This window comes from Pogona vitticeps, chromosome 2 (genome assembly GCF_051106095.1).
Source record: "Pogona vitticeps strain Pit_001003342236 chromosome 2, PviZW2.1, whole genome shotgun sequence".
Lineage (NCBI taxonomy): Eukaryota > Metazoa > Chordata > Lepidosauria > Squamata > Agamidae > Pogona > Pogona vitticeps.
Window position 1 is genome coordinate 171,001,134 of NC_135784.1, and position 18,980 is coordinate 171,020,113.

Here is an 18,980-nt window from a genome sequence, read left to right on the forward strand (position 1 = left end):
TAGCTTAACCAAGTCATTCCATGCATTAGTCCTGTTCTCCAGAAAAGTACGTTATGGGGTGGTTGAAAGGTTGAGGGGAGACAAATTTTACTCTGCAGGACCTTCTCCAATTTGGCCACCTCCAGGTGAGTTAGGATCATCATCAGCTTCAGCCAACGTAGTTGGTGGTCAAAGAACATGAAAGTTGTAGTTCAGCCTGTTTGTACAATATGGCAGAAACCAGGAGGTTTGGCTATAGAAGCTCTGTTTCTTCCTATGCAAATCAAAATGGCTTTGGACTTCTGTTGTCTTTCTGAAAACTTAGCAAATGAATTACTTCCCCAATGTATTTTGTGTATTGATTCATTTCTAGCCTGACTTGCTACAAAGACCTCAAGAGTTCTTAAAGTATGGCTGTGATAATTCTGTACAAATTAGTATGTCTGGGATATATCCAGATAACATGCTTGTTGCATTTTTTTTCAGGTTCTGTCCCCTTCATAGTTATGTAGGCATTATACTTACATCTGATACACAAGCATTTCAAAACGGTGCTGCTGGAAAGTGTTTCCATGTAGCAGTACAGTATCTTGAGTAGTTTTTGGAGGGTTGCTGATTGCTGGAAGACTCATGACTCCTGGTATTGCTGAGCAGTGTTTTCTGTTGGAGGCTTAGAGTTGCATGCAGGGCTTAAAATTGTTCAGGTTAATGCAGAGCCTTTAATGTTTGAGTAAATATTTAGTTAAATGATGCAGCATTCACTGGAAGCTGGGCCTATTCAAGATCCCTTACTTCTGTACTCATCATAAATGGCCTCCTCTGAGCATGTTAACAACTCCCCCCCCCTCCACAGCCTATGTTATAGACGTTCCTCTGCCTAAATCTGGAATGTGCTACCAGTTTAAAATTCCTTCAGCTGCTGCTGGCGGCACATATGGCTCATGTGACCAGCACAAAGAGCAAGGCCTGCGTCTGCTTATCTAGGAGGTTCACCTGTTTGTCTTGGACCCACTCTTGCTTGGCTAACATGTTCTTGCCTTCATTCTTTGGAAGCTTCTCCTTATAAAATATGGTTTGAAGTAAGTGCCATCAGGAAGGGCTCGGGATGGAATTTCTTTTTCATAATTGTGAGTCTGACTTGGGCTTAATATGTGTTGGTAGAGGTGGGGGTTTGAACTAAATCTTGATGGGAAATAGGAGTCTCCTTTGGATCTGGCTTTGCAGGTCGCCAGGATAGCAAAACATGAACTCTCTGTGTTCAGAAGCAGTTTATCTTTCACTAGGAACTGGAAAGAAGTTAAATACCTTTTATTCCTTGTGATTGAGCTTATAGAGAATCTCTGGATGGTCACTGCTAGACAAGTAACGCAGAGCTTAGAAGGACATATGGTCTGTTCCAGCAGGGCAGTTCTTAGCTCCATTCCTCCAAGAGAAGCTATTGCACACACAGATTTTTTGACCATCTCTCTCAGTCCTCTCTCCACTCTGCAAGTCTGAAATGTCTGCCAGCTGTGACCACCAGAACATGGAAACACACCATCTCCCATTCCTCTTACTTCAAAATCACACACCATTCAATATTTTGCATAACTATTTTCCATTATTCTTTATCCAGTCAAGTTCCATTCTTGTTACTTAAAGAGGTAGGAAAAAGTTGCATGGCTTCCTTAAGACTAACAGATTTATTATAGCATAAGCTCTCTCTCTATATGTATGTATGTATGTATGTATGTATGTATGTATGTATGTATGTATGTATGTATGTATGTATGTATGTATGTATGTATGTATGTATGTATGTATGTATATGTGTGTGTGTGCGCACACACACACACACACATGATTGGGGGTGGTATACAGTTAATGGAGTGAAAGTCATTTGAAATGCAGAATTATTCCCAGTGACAATTACCTTAGCATAATCATCCTAACATTAGGTGATACCTGTAACTGATCCTGTGATAGTCAGAAACTGCTCTTAATATAATTGTCACTGGTAATAATTTTGTATTTAAATTTACTGACATATATAGTGTATACCCTGTTGCCAACCACATGTACTATCTATACTCCATCCCCAGCCATATGTCCAATATGTGCAAAGGAAGTTTAGAAATTTATTTGAAGGGGCCATAGAATCAGAGTTACTTGACCCTTTCTGGGGCTGCTGCTGCTGCTTTCCTTCTTTTGTCCTGCAAATTGTGCCAGTTTCACCCACGTGAACTTCCTTTCACTCCTTCCCGGCTTGCCTGGTCTGATGGAAAAATAAAACGCATAGCTTGCATTCTTCTCTTGGACAGTCTTAATATTTTGTTTATTAAAGGCCCGCTCTTCAAAGACTGGGCATGGATTTTTCAGCATGCTGGCAGAGTGGGAGGCAGGCCCAGATTTGCTGTGCATCTCTTGAGCGAGTATTTGTCTGTTCCTGCAAGGCTGGTTGTCTTGGCATTTTGAACGTCTGGGCTGTAGTCGCCTCAAGCGATCTCCTTTCCCGTGGTCATCCCACTTGTAGACTTGAAAGTCTCTCTTTCTTTTCTCTTCCTCTCCCTAGCCTGCTTTCAGGTTTGAACTTGGTGGGATCATGCCATTTTTTTCAGGTGGGAATTTCTACAGAGGAGTGACTCTCTTCTCTGCAATGGCATTAATCCTTACTCCAGCCTGTGTCTGACTCATTGTGAAAATCCAGTGGCATTTGTTCTTTTCCTGAAGGGCTAGGCTTGGCCTAGTCTAATCTAGCTGTGGTTTTCCCCTGCCCTGCTAGCAACCAGGCTCTGTGCAAAAGCATTTGAGGTCAAATTTGCCAGCCCCTGGGCTAGCAGAAGCTGAGGAGAGGGCAGGAGGAATAAAGTGCTCTGTTCAGGCCTTGACTCTGTTCGGCTGTCAGTGCAGTTGCTATGGAAACGTGAGTTTGTGTACTGGCTGCTCGTCAGTATTGGCTTTGTTAGGGCCTGCTGGGCAGGTGAATGGCAGCAACTGACAGCTTAGGGTGGAGGTGCCGCCCTTCCCCCCCCCCCTTAGTGGGATTCCAGTACTTTAAGTTAAGTAGCTGCACAACAACAAAAATCTGCAGGTACAGGTCTTCATAGGGAAAAGAAACGGAAGATCATTGCTTGTTGAATGTTTGCTTTTGTTGTGGCCTGGACAGATACAGCCGCCTTGCGTAATAGGCTGTTCTTCTTCAAGCCAAAGGGAACCTGGTGGTTGGTTTCATCTGGTTTGTTGAAATATTATTCAAATCCTTCACCTCACATGCCACAGAGGAATGGTGTTTTTTTTCTTCTTCATGAAAACTCCCTAAACTTGCCAGGGCAGTGAGAGTGCTATGATCTGTACAGATTGCGTTGATTTTCTGTATAGTTCTGATCCGGGTAAGCGTGAGAGAAAAGCGAGAGGTGATTCAAAGACCGAGTCTCCTCATATGTTCATGGCCTACCTTCTGATTTTAGACATTACCTGGATATGTTCACATTTTGCCTTCAGAACAGTAGTGGATTGAAACACGAGAATTAAAAAATTTGGGATGCCTAACTGGTCTAGTTCACTGCCACAGACAAGTATTCTGTCTGTTCACCCGTGTGTGTAGGTTTTTCTGTGACAAGTAACACGGCCTTGTTTGGAGATATGCAAGTGAGATTCATGTATGTGCTGGATATCAACATTAGGGCTCTTTTGGGGAGGAAAGAAGAAATACGTATGTGGTGATTATGACCCCAGTATCATCTTCAGAAGGATGAATTTAGCAAGAATCAGGGGAACAATAAGAGTATGGCTGTACCTTTGATATACATTGACAAGACCCTGTTGCATGTAAAACACTGAGGCAAGAAGCCTAGTTTTGCTAGGACAGTGGGAGAAGCTGAGTGAAAAGGCACTGCAGTTCATAAATTAAGCTTTGGGAGTGGTGCTTGCAAAAGTTATTTTTGGAGACTGTGACTTCCAAAATACCCCAGGTGGCATGGCTACTGGCTGTACCATCTGGAGATGCTGGAAATGTAGTGTGGTGTAGTGGACAGAGTAAAGGACTAGAACCGAGAAGACTTGTGTTTGATTCCCTAGCTCTGCCATAGAAACTCATGAGGGGAGGAGGAGAGTTATAACTGCACAGCTAAAACCATTCCTTAAATTTCTTGCTTGCCTTGAAAGCCCTATTAGTCTGACTTGACAGCACATAACAACAATTCCCCAATGCAATTTTGGTAGTTCTGCTTGATCATGCAATATTTCTGTTTGGTACAGACCTGTCTTCATTTCAGGCATTTAGTATTTCTGCTAACAGGAAAGTTTTAAATAACAAGTCCTCTAAGATACCCCGCTGTTCTACTCAAGCTCTGTCGAATCTCTTAATGCATGACTATTTATTTAATTTATTTAAAATATTTTTATCCCACTTTTCTCCTGAAAAAGAACCAACATCGCCATGGAGCAAGGTGTAAGTAAGCAGCTTGCATGTTTATTTTATATGCTTGGCTCTTTCCCCCATAAATGAAGGGTTTTTTCCCCCTCTGTAGTCAAAGGATGTGTGGCTCATTTGTGTGCTGCTCTTCTCTGATCCTATCACTGACCAGCTGAGAACTGGTGCATTAGGCACTCTAGGGGTCCTGCCTCAGGTAGGAAATTTTGGACGACTACCTTGAAAACCCTGAAAAGGGTTGCCATAAGTCAGAATGGACTTGACACCACGTGGTTATTATTAATATATTTAAGAACAGTTATTTACTTACAGTGATGGTGTATCACATTTGAGTGTGCCATTTTTTACTTTCTGCCAGAATATCTTGGACTTTGTGTAGTTACTGAACTTCTATCTGTAAATGGAATTTAGAGCAATTTCACGTAGTTCCTAGATTCAGTTCACTATCCAGGTTGGTTATCGGGCTAAAATCTTTGTAGTTTTCACAGATAAATTACATTGGCACCACAGTCCTAGTGGTTATTCATACCAGTGTAAGAGTATTGTGTTCTTTGTTGCATGCCAGTTGTGTAATACAGTGTGTGATAAGGAATGCATGCAGTGACTTGTTCACTTGCGACAATTTGCTGCTGCAGCTTATGCCACTGCACTTACACCAGCACAAATAGGTCTTTGGTGCCCTTCTTTCATTTTCTTCTTATAATATAGTTCTACCTTTTTTATTCTTATCATGTGGCTAAACTGAGATCCAGAGTGGCTTGCTTGCCAATGCCAGTTTCCTACCTGTAAAATGGGGGAAAGTAGTGTATCTATCTTCTTATTTTTATTTGAAAAATCATGAAAAAGAAATAGTTATCCACCCTTTGCCTTGGGGGTAATGTTAGCCATGGTCGGTGTGATCCATGCTTTATCCAGTGCAGAATACCTTCCTGTTATACCATGTAAGAATACAGAAGGCTGAAATTTTGGTGCTTTCTTTCGACATTAAAAAGATTAATTGTACAAAAGTGTATTTCAATTGCACTTTTTATAGTCTATGTTCTTTTTGTGTCTGTAAGTATGCTGCTAGATTATTTTGATTAGGTTATATTTTGAAAGTGCCAAAACAACCTCTGGAACCTCTTAACTTAAGCAAATATTTCGGTTGTCCCCAAATAGCATTCTTCCCCCACGCACACATGCTAGCAATCTCCTGTTAAAGCATGGCTCTGCAAAACATGAAAAATGGTTGGATCAGACATGCTTTCCAGAATTTGTCCAGTCAAAGTAAGGTAGAATTAAAATATATAATGTACAGATTGATTTCCCTTTTTTAAAAGAAAAATCTCCTTTCCTAACATTGTAAGAGCAGCTGATGATCTGAAATTATAGGCTCAAAACATCTACTGTAGGTGTCTTCACTAACAAAATGCTACAAACACCTGTGAGAATTATATTCATCAGGAGACATAGTCCTAGCGAAGGATTTGTATGATATAGGAAAAAGCATGCACGTAAATGAATATTGTGTTAGAAATTTCACTAACACGGATGCCAGCACCTGTCTTATTGAAACACAGTCTTAAACACGGGCTGTAAATGCAGGCACCATTTTATTGTTAGAGTATTTGTTGCTACTTACCAGGATTATGTTCTTAATTACTCAGAACATTTAATATGACCCTGAAATTGACCTATTGCTTGGAGCAAGGTTAATTCTGTTAATTGAAAGACTGCAAATTATGCAAGGAAAAGGAGGTGTATCAACAAGAGATAGCTTCCAGGTCACCCAGGAAAGTAATTATGTGCAATTAGAAAGGAAAATCTAGTACCAAGGACATTAGTATGGCATTAATAGAACATATGGTAAACACTGTATTCCCCGCCATCTTGTCTCAGTTCATACCCCCCCGCTAGTTTGATATTTGTTTTTATTTATACTATAAAATACTGTATTCTTATTTGAGTTGTATAATAAGAAAACCTTCAGCAAAACTGTTAATGACAAGTATTTTTGAAACGTTGAAACTTGCACGATAACATCACAGTTGTTTTCCCTCCTGCCAAAGGATAGATCCTTGTCAGCATAGGTCACTCCTTGTGTGCTGCTTCCTGTTCCAGCTGTTTGAAATGTTTGCTTTGTGCTTAGATGAATGACCGGTTCTGGGAATCCTATGGCAGTGTGGAGAGGAGAAGTCAGTGGAAAGGGTCACCGATTTGTTTTTTTTCCACAAGGCTGAAGCTGTAGAAGCCAGGAAAGATTGGTTCAATATGTGGCTGTGCTTTATGAGGGGTGCATGTGTGCATGCACACACATGCACTGGGGATGCATATGTTCTGTATAGAGTAGAGCATGTTTGTGGTAGCTGTGTAACCCACATTTTTGCTGTTGTAGAATTGATCACCATTGGGTTGTGGGGGGCCCGTTGGGGGAAATATATGATTCTGGAATTTGAGACAACTATTTATTTCTTCAGTCCAAAGCTACATTTCTTTTTCTGTCTAAAAAAACAAAACAAAAACAAAGCTGTCTAGTCCTCATGACTGCAAGTACAGACTTTAAAATATGTGTGCATTATACTATGAAATGCATGATACTTAGCATTGTCTTTCCTGCCGTTAGCTAGAACTGGTGTGATGTGTATGAAATAGCAGTATGTTGTTGTTTAATTTATTCTTGCTGTATCTTTATTGCCAGAAAGAAGAAAGAAGTTCCTGTGAAGCTTATTTTTTCCCTTGGGTGTCAAACTAAACTGGGTACCTTGCGTACGTGTGGGGGAGGTTGCTATTTTGTTGTTTTGCCAGAGATGACAATATGTCTTAGGCCAAACTTGTCGTGACAGTGCCAGCTGAGCACAATTTTCTGTGGTTGGGAGATTGCATAGCCCACTAGAAGAATGAACTATGATAGATAGAGAGAGAGAGAGAGAGAGAGAGAGAGAGACAGAGACAGAGAGACAGAGAGAGAGAGAGAAAGAGAAACAACACCTCTGGGTCTTATCATAAAGATATGATATATAAATCTTTCCATACAGCATGAACTGTTATGTTGCAAATACATTTTGGTAATGTCGTTTGTGTCCACTAGATTTTAGTGGACTCAGTAACCATGTGGAGAATGTGTCTCCCCATGGTTATTTTGTCATTGTACAGTACTTTTGAAAAGTTGTAGAGGGCAGAGTTTTGTGAATGATTCACTGTAAACACTACCGTTCATATGTGTTGAAAACCAGCCCTGGCAATTGCTTTGTGTTTGAGTGAGAAGTGATTAAAAGTGGAGTGAGCTTCTGGGAATTTTTCCTTGCTTGGTGTTAATTTGTGGTTGGTAGTGAGCACAAGGAGGTATCAGACCATCTCAACTGCTACCATTGGTATTGTCAACGTTCAGGCTGCCCTTTTTCTATGTAGAACTTGGCATCCTTTTTCCTGTTGGCAACATGGGCACAATATTGTACAGCAGTGTTGTGTAGTTTCCTGATATTTGAATCATGGATACAGAAGCATGATATCCCACATTCATAAACCAAAGGTTTTTTGAAGAATTGAATCAATTTACTGAATTACTTGCTATTGTATTCCTCCCTCCACTATTTGAAATCAGATTAACTTTAAAATATACTTTGCAGTACTGTATCTATTTTCCTTTCCTCCTATTTTCTCCTACTTGTAGTTGTTCTTTCATGATAGCACACTTCTGTGGTAGTGATCACTCTGCAAGACAGAACACAGGCCAAATCCTTGCTTGGTTTGACTCAATGTGATATTTGCTGTGTCATCTTTCCTCTGCAGCTCCTGGAATATGTGGGGAAGGGAAAGAGCATAATTGATGTGGGTCTTGCACAAGCTCGACAGCCCCTGAGTACCAGAAGTCACTACTTTGAGGTGGAGATTGTAGATCCAGGAGAAAACTGCTACATTGCACTGGGCCTGGCTCGCAAGGTAAAAAAGAAGCAGCTGAAGTGTGGGCAAGGTCATTATTTCTCCCCACCCCTTGGTGTGTGTCACAGGCACTCTCATATTAGGAACTTCTCTCGCACATGGCTGGGGGCTGTGTAAGAATGACAACACTCTGTGGTTCTAAGAGAGATTTGCTGGGGTATTCTCCAAATGCTTGGCACTCTCACTTTTGAGGTGTACAGTGGAATAGGCCTCTATATCTTCATCACATATGAAAAAGATGGAGAGGGTCTTGCTGCTGAAGTTTCTATGGTGGCAGCAAACACTTTAAAAAGACATATGAGCAAGTGGTACTGAGATTACATATCTTGGTTTTAAATAGAGCCATACTTTTTGGAGGCTTCCATACTAATGTTCTGCTGCCGCCACCACCATGGGGAATTTAACAGTGAAGGTCTTTAGAAGCTATCAGTGTTTCCAAAAAGAGTTCAGAGGCCCTTCGTACAGTAGACGGCATGTTGTCCATACCTGCCTTATATGTCCCAACGTCCTTGTAGGATCCACTGAGAGCAGTTTCCATGAGATTGTTGTAAGAGGTAGGAAAGCCCCAAAATTAAACAGTGGTAACTCATGAAAGAACTAACTTCTTATGTTTTCATTTGATTGTCTGTCATTGAGAAATGCCACAATTAAGCACTACTGTCTTATTCTTCTCCAGTTACAGTTTTGAATACATCCTGTGCATTGGGTCTCCCTGTTGTGAGAAAGGCAGGATAGAAATGAAAATATAAAGAGATAAATAACCATCCTGAAGTGGTATAACTGAGATTCAGGCATAGGAAATATAGTTTCCGAAAACCAGTATGGCATTTTCTAGGATAGCTTGTGAGTTTCTCCCCTCTTTGGAGTATAACTTGGAACAACACATGATTTCCAATAAATGTTGAAGTAGTGTCACCTTATGGTCGCATTTCCCTGTAAATTTATTCATATGGCAAGGGAATTATATCTCCCAAAAGAGATTTAACTCTCTTTGCTTTAAATGAAATTCTGATGTAAAAACTAGCTATGTAACATCAGTAAAGAGTTTGGAATAGATGTGGTGGGTACTAGCTATTTTCTCTGTGGCTGGAAGTCAACACCCATTTAGAATCTTGAGTCAAGATTTTAAGAATTCAGCCTCTCCTCAGCCACAGCCATGCTTTGTTGTTCTGCACACCTTCTACTGCCCTGATTTTTTCTTAGCCTTGCTTATTTCTTGTTGCTAAATTCCAGATAACAAATTAGAAGCAGGCAGGGCTATCCATTGGAACTGGATTGGCGTCTGTCCCTCTTCCTTCCCTGTCAGCTGCAGCCATCTGGTTTGGTTGTTTGCCTCCACACATGGCCTAGATTCACGTGGCCTTTGAGACAAGTCCAGTTCATTCCCCCCTCCTCTGACAACAGCAAGCAAATCCAAACAGCCGCATGGGTTCCAAAGAACAAAAAACTGGATCTGGTTCTTTCCCTCCCTCCCTTGAGTTTCTGTTGCTGCAGGAGGACAACAGGCCTCTAAACGATTTAGTGATTGTTTATTTGGGGTGGATGTCAACAAGGAAGGCCCACCCCATCAGAAACTGCTTTGTAGGCAAACAAATCTCCAGGATAACTGGAACCCAGGACTGCCACATTTTGGTATAGTCTGTAGCCAATAGACTCCAGTAGCAAAATAATCATAATGATACTAATAATCATAATAATGAACTGATTTTCTAAACTTCTGAAAGAACCTGGAGATGCACCATTCCTGCCTAGGCAAAGGTTGGTTCAGATTGCTGAGAGTTAATGCCACACACAAGAAAACACTGTTCTCTACCTGCTTTTGTACATGGCTTTCTTATGTGAGCATTCGGTCTGATTTGGAGGAAGTCAATCCCAGAGCAGTGACTCATGCAGGGATATAACAGGCAGCCAGTTCTGCAGCCTCTCTAGACCAGGATTAATTAAAAGATCTAGTTGTAATGAATGGTGCTTGATTACCTGTCCTTAGTTGGGGAGTATTGAAGAGACAAGCTAAAGCAAGGTATTCTACACAGGTATAATTGGCACTTTAGAACCTTGTACTTGTCTCTTATGAATACAGATGTGTTCTGGCACAGTGGAAATATTAGTGCCCTGAATATAACTATCACTGCTGTTGTGTGTTTTAAAAAAGAAGCATTGATTGAACGTTACATAATTTTTTAGTTAGTCTTCCTGACTCTGCCTGATTCCACGTCTTCTGCTTCTTTACAATTCCTGTTTCTATTCCAGTGAGAGAGGGAGTATCAGAGCCAGCAGGAACACATTGCTCTTTATCCCTGGGAACTCCATAAAGCACTGCTGAGTCACTCTAAAGAGTGCCCTGGTGGCTGTCTCCTTGTGAGCTTGAACAGCTTGTAAAAGCAAGTTCCTCCTTCCTCCTCCTCCTCCTGTATCTGGACGGGGATTTGTGGTTTTAATCTCTGAGGATTAACTCATCCACTTCTGAATCACAGAAGTGGGGATGGGAAATGGGAATCCACCTATCTAAACCCCACAGCCTGTCCCAGTGATCACATCCAGGTACTGGGAAGAGAGAAAAAACTACCTTGGTAGCTTAATGGTGAACTTCATAGCTTGAAAACAGGAACACATCCTCTTTAGTAGAAGCTCTTTTAAAAACAATAGTGGTTGCTTGGCGCTTTTCTGCCATGAGACGTCAGGTGATTAAACAGTTACGTTGTATGATCTATCCTGTTCTGTTTCTCTCTTGTTCCAGGACTACCCAAAAAATCGCCATCCTGGTTGGAGTCGGGGATCTGTGGCCTACCATGCAGGTGAGTTACCAAAAGTTATGCTTAGGGCAAAGTAGAAGAGAACCTTGTTTTCTGGATTTTCTACAAAGACCTCTTTTCTGCCCTCTCCCCTTTTTGATGAAATATAAAATAAGATGAATTTGATTGCCATGGAGGATGTGGAAAGAAATTTGTGGACAGTGCTTGTTGAAATCTCCATGGTATCATGCTGCCAGGGGGCCTAGTCCCAAAGTCTTGTAAGTTAAAAAATGAATGTGGCTGGGGCATCTAGAATGGGGGCAGAGACAATTTCGAGATCTAGCAAACCGAATCCTAACAGAGAGTTGAAGGAGAAGTCTGAGAGCAATCCAGCGGGCAGGGGGGAGTCCAGAAAATATAGTCAAACAATTCAAAAGTTATACACAGCAAGGAATCAGCAATAGGGAATCAAGATGCATGGTGGGCAAGGCTTGAAGCTAGGAGAGACAAGCCACCTAATCCTAGACCAAAATTTAAATAACTTAATTGGTATAGCCCCACATAGAACTTAAGTGCAGGCACCTGGCTGGAAAAAGAACTCTACAGCGGACTCACTGGTCTCCCTGGGAGTAAGAGTTTTCCTTACAGCCGAGTACTTTGTCTGGAGCATTCTAGCCGTTCTTATGCTTTTATTGTGCAGTGTCCTCACGGGTTAGATGGTAGCCAAACCTCTTCCTCTGACTCAGGCACTGAGCTTTGGGATATTTAGTTTCCTAGGCTCCTGAGATTCCTGGGTCCAGCAATTTCTTTCCTATATCAACTTTTGTCCACAGGGGTGTGTGGCTTCTGGCTTATCCCTACTGGTAGATGACAGCCATGGCAGATGCATTGCTTGAAGAATAAATACAACTATAGTAGTTAGGTAGCACATTGTCTGTTGCTTCTGTGACAGATGATGAACAATAGTAGGGAAGGGTGTGTACTTAATTTATATACTGAGGTTGAAGATTATGTATGTATGTATGTATGCATGCATGCATGTAGGTAGGTAGGTAGGTAGGTAGGTAGGTACAGTATGTATGTATGTATGTATGTATGTATGTATGTATGTATGTATGTATGTATGTATGTATGTATGTATGTATGTATGTATGTATTTACAGTATTGTCTTTAGTACTGAATTTGAACAAGCTGAATACAGTGATTTTTCTATGCATGCACATGAAAAAGTACCTTCTTAAATGACAAACCTCATCTGTGTGCTTGTCTGTGTTATAGATAACTATCCTGATGTTTTAACTTCAGCTATAACAATTCATTGTCTAACTGGTTAAACTAATCACTTTGAAGTCTGTACCAGCACTTAACTGGATCAGCACATGTTGATTTATAGTATAACATTTATCCATGCAAACAAGCAGCAGGTAACCATCAGAGGAGATTTTTTTTATCTGTGCTTGAGAAATTTTAAAATGTTCTGAGCAATTATCTGGATGAAATTGATTTTCTGCATCCATTTCAGTTAGGGCTCCAGTATGGTTTTGTCCCAGAGTCTGCCTTATTTGTGATGACCTTGGTTGGTAGGAGGATTGGGTAGTATGGGTTCTATTGATACCCTTTCCCCCCCTTGGTAACTTTTGATACCATCAGTCTTAGTATCTTTTTTGAGTGGCTCTCAGAATTGAGGGTGGGAGACACTCTTATCTTTGTGAAGAAAATGGTTAAAGCATAGTGTTCTTCTTCCTTTCACATTGTTTTCAATGAATGCTTTACGACTGAAAAGATAATTCTGGTCTGAATTAGTGTCCATACAAGGGTAAGATATTGTGTATATCACCGATTCTAACATGATAGGGGACAAGCTTGTAGTCCTGATCAGTTGTGTGGGTATGTTGGACAGGATATGAAACACCAAGATACTGATAAATTATTTCTTAATCCAACACTTTTTGAGTCATATAGACAGGCAATGTTGGGTAGTATGTCAGGTAGGTGTTTTCTGAACGTAGCTTGATCATGGCGTGCTTTCTTGAACAGTTTTTGAAATGTTTATTGCAGTTAAAAGTATTATAGCGATCTTCTAGTAAAACATCAGTTTTCCAAAATATGCTCATAAATCTCTCTGGAAACCAAGATTAAACATGATGTCTACACAAGGGGACATTTAACAAAGTGTTACAGTATAAGTTCCCCTGTCTAGCATGTAAGACAGCCATACCCTTTTCTGTTCCTCCATCCCCCTCCCCTCCCCCTGATTTTCTACCTCATCCAGCCCCACCTTGGTATCTTGAATTCTGTGCCTTATGAACATGTTCAGTCTTATTAGACTGTTCCCACACCCAAGTTTGGTTTGGTAAGCTTTTTTGCAGTTACATTTCAGCAACTTCTGTTGAGGTGTGTACTTCTGCAAACCTTGGGATTCTGTCCTCCTCCAGCTTGCTGATATCTCCTGCCCTTAATAAGAATAAGCACTAGGAAGAGTTGGCTCTTAATAAGTAACCAGACTTCAAAAACAGCTCAGTGGTTTAGGTATTTGGTTGCAGAGTCAGAGGTTGGGGGTTCGATTCCCCACTGTGCCTCATGCGAGTAGAGGTAGCCTGTATGGCCTTGGGCACAGTCCCACATTGCTCCCAGAAGAAGGAAATTGTAAACCATTTCTGAGCATTCTCTACCTGGAAAACTCTGAAAAGGGTCAGCATGTCAGAAATGACTTGATTATTATTAATATTAAGGAATGGGTATAAACCAGAGTATTAATGCTGTGTTTCCCTGAAAATAAGACAGGGTCTTATGTTAATTTTTGCTCCAATAATGCATTAGGACTTATTTTCAGGGGATGTTTTATTTTTTTCATATACAACAATCTACATTTATTCAAATGCAGTCATGTAATCTTCTGGTTGCTGCACAATGGTGGAGGGCGGGGTTTCACTTAACTGAGGCTTACTTTTGGAGTAAGGCTTATATTACGAGCATCCTGAAAAATCATACTAGGGCTTATTTTCAGGTTAGGTCTTATTTTCAGGGAAACGCTGTACAGTTTAAATAGGTTTAGCAAACCATGAATTGTATTGACCATCTGCACTAAGTAAGGCATTATTAAGATACTTGATTCACCTCTCCACCCTCTTGGCTTGGAGATGATGAGAATAAATAATTATGCTCATTATGGTGAAATATTGCTTGCCTTCAATAGGAAAGTTGCTCCCTGAGGAAGAGTCTCAATTACTGCAAATACTTAAAGAGGCATCAGAATATAGGACAGGGCTTTGTTAAACTTCTTACCCTCAAGGTACCTTTAAAACGTCAGTTATGAATTATGCGTTGTGATGCATGTTCAGTTCACAGGGAGTGCAGCCGAGGCTAGGTATTACCTTACACGAACTGAGGTTGTGTGTAAGAACACGTCCTCTCTCTTCCTCACGTCAGCTTCTCCTCCACCATTCGTGGTTGCACTATACAGAACAAAATTGGTGATGGCAGAAAAGCTGTCCTTAGCTTAAATGCTGTTGTTCGTCCCCCCCCCCCCCTTCAAGGATCTCTGGAGAAATCCCATTTTAAAGGTTTTCTGGTTAAAGGAAACATTTTTCCTTCAGCATTTCAGAGTTTTCCCAACCTTCTTTTGTTTCAACCTTATTATTGGCTAGGCTTCAGCACGGCTGGGAGTGCCTCTTGCCCCACTATCACCTTCACTTCCATTCCCCACCGTGCCCTCATGACTGTTCCATCCTCTTGACTTGGCACTTTTCCTCTCTGTAGAGGTTAGTCTTGTTGAGGTTAGTCCCTACCCTTTCTTTCCAGAGCTCATTGCCAAAGGAAGTTTGAGAGGGATGTCAAGAGTGCAGTCCAAGAGTCAGCTGCTTCTCAAGACCTTCTCCTTCTCTCCCTGCTTTGTTACCTTTTCTTAAAGCAACTGGGCTGTTACTCCACTGCTATTGGTTGCATGTGCTTGATGCCATGTCAGCAAAGAAAAATAACTGGCTGGCACTTTTTTTTTTACTCCAAAGACGACTGATGGTCAAAATCTGTTAGGCATTGTTCCTAAAATTAACTGCTAATTTCACCTGCTAGCAGAAAAGGGCCTTTCTTTTGTCTTCACGTTTTTGGTTTGTGCTTGTATCTCACAATTACTCAGACACTGTGAGGCTTGTCTTGGTGTCTGTTTGGCCTAACAGAATGTTCAGGTCATGTGCTGTATCCAATGTTTTATTCAGTTTGCATAGTTTAGTCAAAGAGGAATTTGAAACTTTGCAGCTTTTGGAAGTTAACTGTTTCCTGGGGGACGTTCAGAATTCCAGCAGTTTCTTCATTTCAGAAACTAGAGCCACTTTGGGATTGGCCAGTCCTTGAGGCTGAGGGAAATCCAGTTGGTGGGTGGCCTTTTGTGAGAGAGGGTTGTGTAGTTTTTATGGTCATTAAGGAATACTGTTTGGGATTTGGCCTCCAACTTGTTCATCAGAAGTCGCCGGGTTCACTTAAGACCACTGCACTTCTGGTTTTCAGAGAGAAAAAAAACAATTAAAATTGGTGATAATATCAATCCCTGTTTCAAAAGGTGGGTGGCAACTTGTGGCCCTCCCGGTAATGTTGGATTTTATCTCCCAGTGGCAGTTTCCCACCATAGCTACTGATAAGGAGCAATGGGTATTGTAGTCAAATAAAATTGAGAAGGACACAGCCTTATCACCATGCATTCCTGGTTTAAATGATCTAGGTATACCTGATGATATAAATGCTAGGACAATATTGAATTTTTCGTTTTGGACCAGGCCTCCTCTTTGAAAGCGCTGAAATGAAGATATTCAAGTCATATGTAGTTCCTTTCATGCCAGAATGACAGCTTCTGGGAATGGAGTCTTGGAATGCTTCCCTCTTTCAGAGATCTTCCAAATGATAGCAGCTCTGCAGTTTAATTTATTAAATAGATGCTAGGGAGCAATGCCTGTCCTCAGTCATTGTGTACATAGTGGTAAGGGAAGGGTACTTAGGAGACTGCTGAAAACATGTTTGTGTGTTATCACTTCATATTGAGTTTAAATGTATTGCGTTTAAATGCGGGGTCATAAGTTTTTGGTGGAATTTTTAATTGCTGGGAGAAATGGGGTATTTATATTTGTATGGTGAGTGTTGTGTATATTTTAACTTTTTTGTAGTGGTGTTGTCCAGTTTTACCTTGGGGAAGAGCACCTCATTTCGTTGCACCCACTTGTGAGTGCAATGACAAATAAATTTCTTATGTCTTATGTCTTATATGTTCCATGGCTGAGTCTAGGGTTAAGCATATCTCTCAAGCCACTAGTTTGGTTCTTCATGTAGCAAGGTAGCAGTGCTGACAGTCTTCAAGTTCCAGTCTTGTTAGGTACCAGTCTTCCTAGTACCAATGTCAGTGGATCTACCTGCCATGCTGATAAAGTCCTGAGTAAACCATTTTATAGTACAGTGGTGCCTCGCATAACGTTTTTAATTGGTTCCAAAAAAAAAAACCTTATGCGAAAAAAAACTTTATGCGAAACACCATTTCCCATAGAGATGCATTGGAAACCGGTTAATCCGTTCCAATAGGCACGGATTGCCGTCCTTAAGCAAAAAAACCCATAGGAAACATCGTTAAACGATACAATGTATCCTCCATTGGAATGTATTGTAGCTGACTCAATAGGTTTCAATGGCTTTGCGAAGTCAGTTTTTGCAAAATTAAGTGTGTCATAAAAGGGTCAAAAATGGTTTTAAATGCTTGGATTAGCTTCTGCACCCTCTAAAACGGATGCAAAAGTTAATTTGGCTTTGATCTGACTTTTCGTTAATTAATGGTGAATTTTTTCCCCCCAACTTTTGACAGCTGTCAAAATCTGACAGCTCCATTATTTCCTATGGGGGAAGAAAAAATTCACAAAAAATTAATGAAGACTCAGCAACTGTTCTAAATTCTTGGGTTCGTTAGAGGACCCCCTAAGTTGTGTGCAAACCTGATTTGGCTTTGATCTGAACTTTCGTTAATTTTTTGTAAATTGTTTTCTCCCCCATAGGAAAGCATGGAGCTGTCAGATTTTGACAGGTCCATTGGTTCCTATGGGCCAAAAAACAAAAATTCACAAAAAATTAACGAAACGTCAGATCAAAGCCAAATCAGGTTTGCACATGACTTAAGGGGTCCTCTAACGAATCCAAGCATTTAGAACCGTTTTGGACCCTTCTAAGACACTTTTTAAATTGAAAACAAAAAAAACGTTAAGCGAAGCAGGGGACCTAAAACCAAAAACGTTAAGCGAAGCATGGTCCCAAAAACGCTATGCGAAAATCGCCCATAGGGAAAAACGTTATACGAAGCACAATCTGCCTCTGAAAAAATAAACGTTAAGCGAAAAAAACGTTAAACGAAGCAAACGTTAAGCGAGGCACCACTGTACTGTCCTGGTGTTCTGTACCCTGAGTGGCTTTTAGGTGAAAAATGGAAGAAGGGCTTGGAGTTTGTGGAATGATATATTACTAATTCATTCTAGCTGACAAAACCTCCTTCCTACACTGTTGGGCCATTTTTCCTTAGCTCTACCCATCCTTCTTTTCTTCACTTCCTGCTTTCCTTATAATGGCCTGTTTGAGTATTCATCTCAGGTGCTTGAATGAATCCCCTGCAGAACGTGGGCCCAGTCAGACTCAGTGATGGACCTTGATGTGTAGCTGGGGCTTTGCTAGTGCCTTCCCTCAACGAGAGACCAGGTGATGGGGAGGTGGGAATGGGAACTGTGATGGTGATGCTGTGTGCGACACATGCCCGAAAGGCCTGTCTCTCAGTGGTGATAACTGAGAATGTGAACTGAGCGACACATGCAGCAGAAGGGGATAGTGAAATTGGTTGTGTCATTCCTGATACAGTTAGAAGAGAAGCCTTTAAAAAAAAAGATACTCCCTTGTTTTTAAAACAATTACATGTCCTTGCAGGGATATGATTTGTGCTGTAGAGCAGAGGTCCCCAACCCCCGGTCCATGGCCCGGTGCCAGTCCGTGGCCTGAGCTGGACCAGGCCGCAAAGACAGACCTCCTGCCCCCCTGCATGCACTCACCCCTGCACAGCCTGTTTGCGCCTGTGCTCCAGCATGCTTGTGCGAGCGCTGTGCTGCCGTTTGCACATGTGCATGAGCAAGTGAGCGCCTGCACAAGTGCTGTGCTGCTGTTTGCACATGCGCACGAGCGCACTCACACGAGAGAGAGAGAGAGAGACAGCACGCTCGTTCGCACATGCTGGTCCGTGGAGTGAAAAGGGTTGGGGATCCCTGCTGTAGAGAATTAGCTAAGTTTGTTGGAACTATATATCTCTGTTTAATTTGCTCTAAGTTCTTCAGGGGAAAATATAATTCAGAGCGAGACCCCCCCTCCTTGCCATCAATATCCACATTAACACCCTTGAATGATGACACTTTCTTCTCCTGTATATATAGAATGGATAGTCTTTATCTTTCTTTCTGATCCTCTCAGAGATAGGAGATGTACTGAATCTCTGCCTCCCCATACAGCCCCAGAGCTCGCCATCTTCCCCAAACCCGTTCCTTTTGCCTTATCTATGCCTCCCCCTCCCCACTGCTGTTTTGAGACCCTTTCCTGTGCCTGCTGAGGAAGAGGGGATTCCCTAAAAGGCACTTTGGCTGGCCGGCCTTCATTATTTTAGGCGCACTCTGGAATGTTTACACAACATTATTCCCAAAGTTTCCTTGGTAACAGGGGAAAATATTTACTGCCCTTTCCCCAAGAAAACCTTCCTCCTTCATGGAGACAAACGGGTCTTGGCTGAGTGCCTCATGTTCCGGGCGCCCACATCCGCCACATAGCTGAACTTGGAAAGACACAGCAAGTGCCAAGGCCTTTCAAGTGGTTTGTGGCCTCCCCGCCCTGCTCCCGTCTCTCTTTTGTTCTTCTCTGCCCAAAGGCAAGGAACTGCTCTCTG

At 41.5% G+C, this 18,980-nt stretch overlaps 1 protein-coding gene across 2 annotated transcripts in view; it reads left to right on the forward strand.

Annotated features, from left to right (window-relative positions):
• SPRYD3 (SPRY domain containing 3) overlaps positions 1–18,980 on the forward strand; it is a 57,443-nt gene that overhangs the window by 21,806 nt on the left and 16,657 nt on the right. For both annotated transcript variants that reach the window (XM_020778785.3, XM_020778778.3), the window contains exons 7-8: positions 8,159–8,308; positions 11,046–11,103. In XM_020778785.3, coding sequence (XP_020634444.2) covers positions 8,159–8,308; positions 11,046–11,103 — 208 coding nt within the window. The remainder of the gene's footprint in view (positions 1–8,158; positions 8,309–11,045; positions 11,104–18,980) is intronic.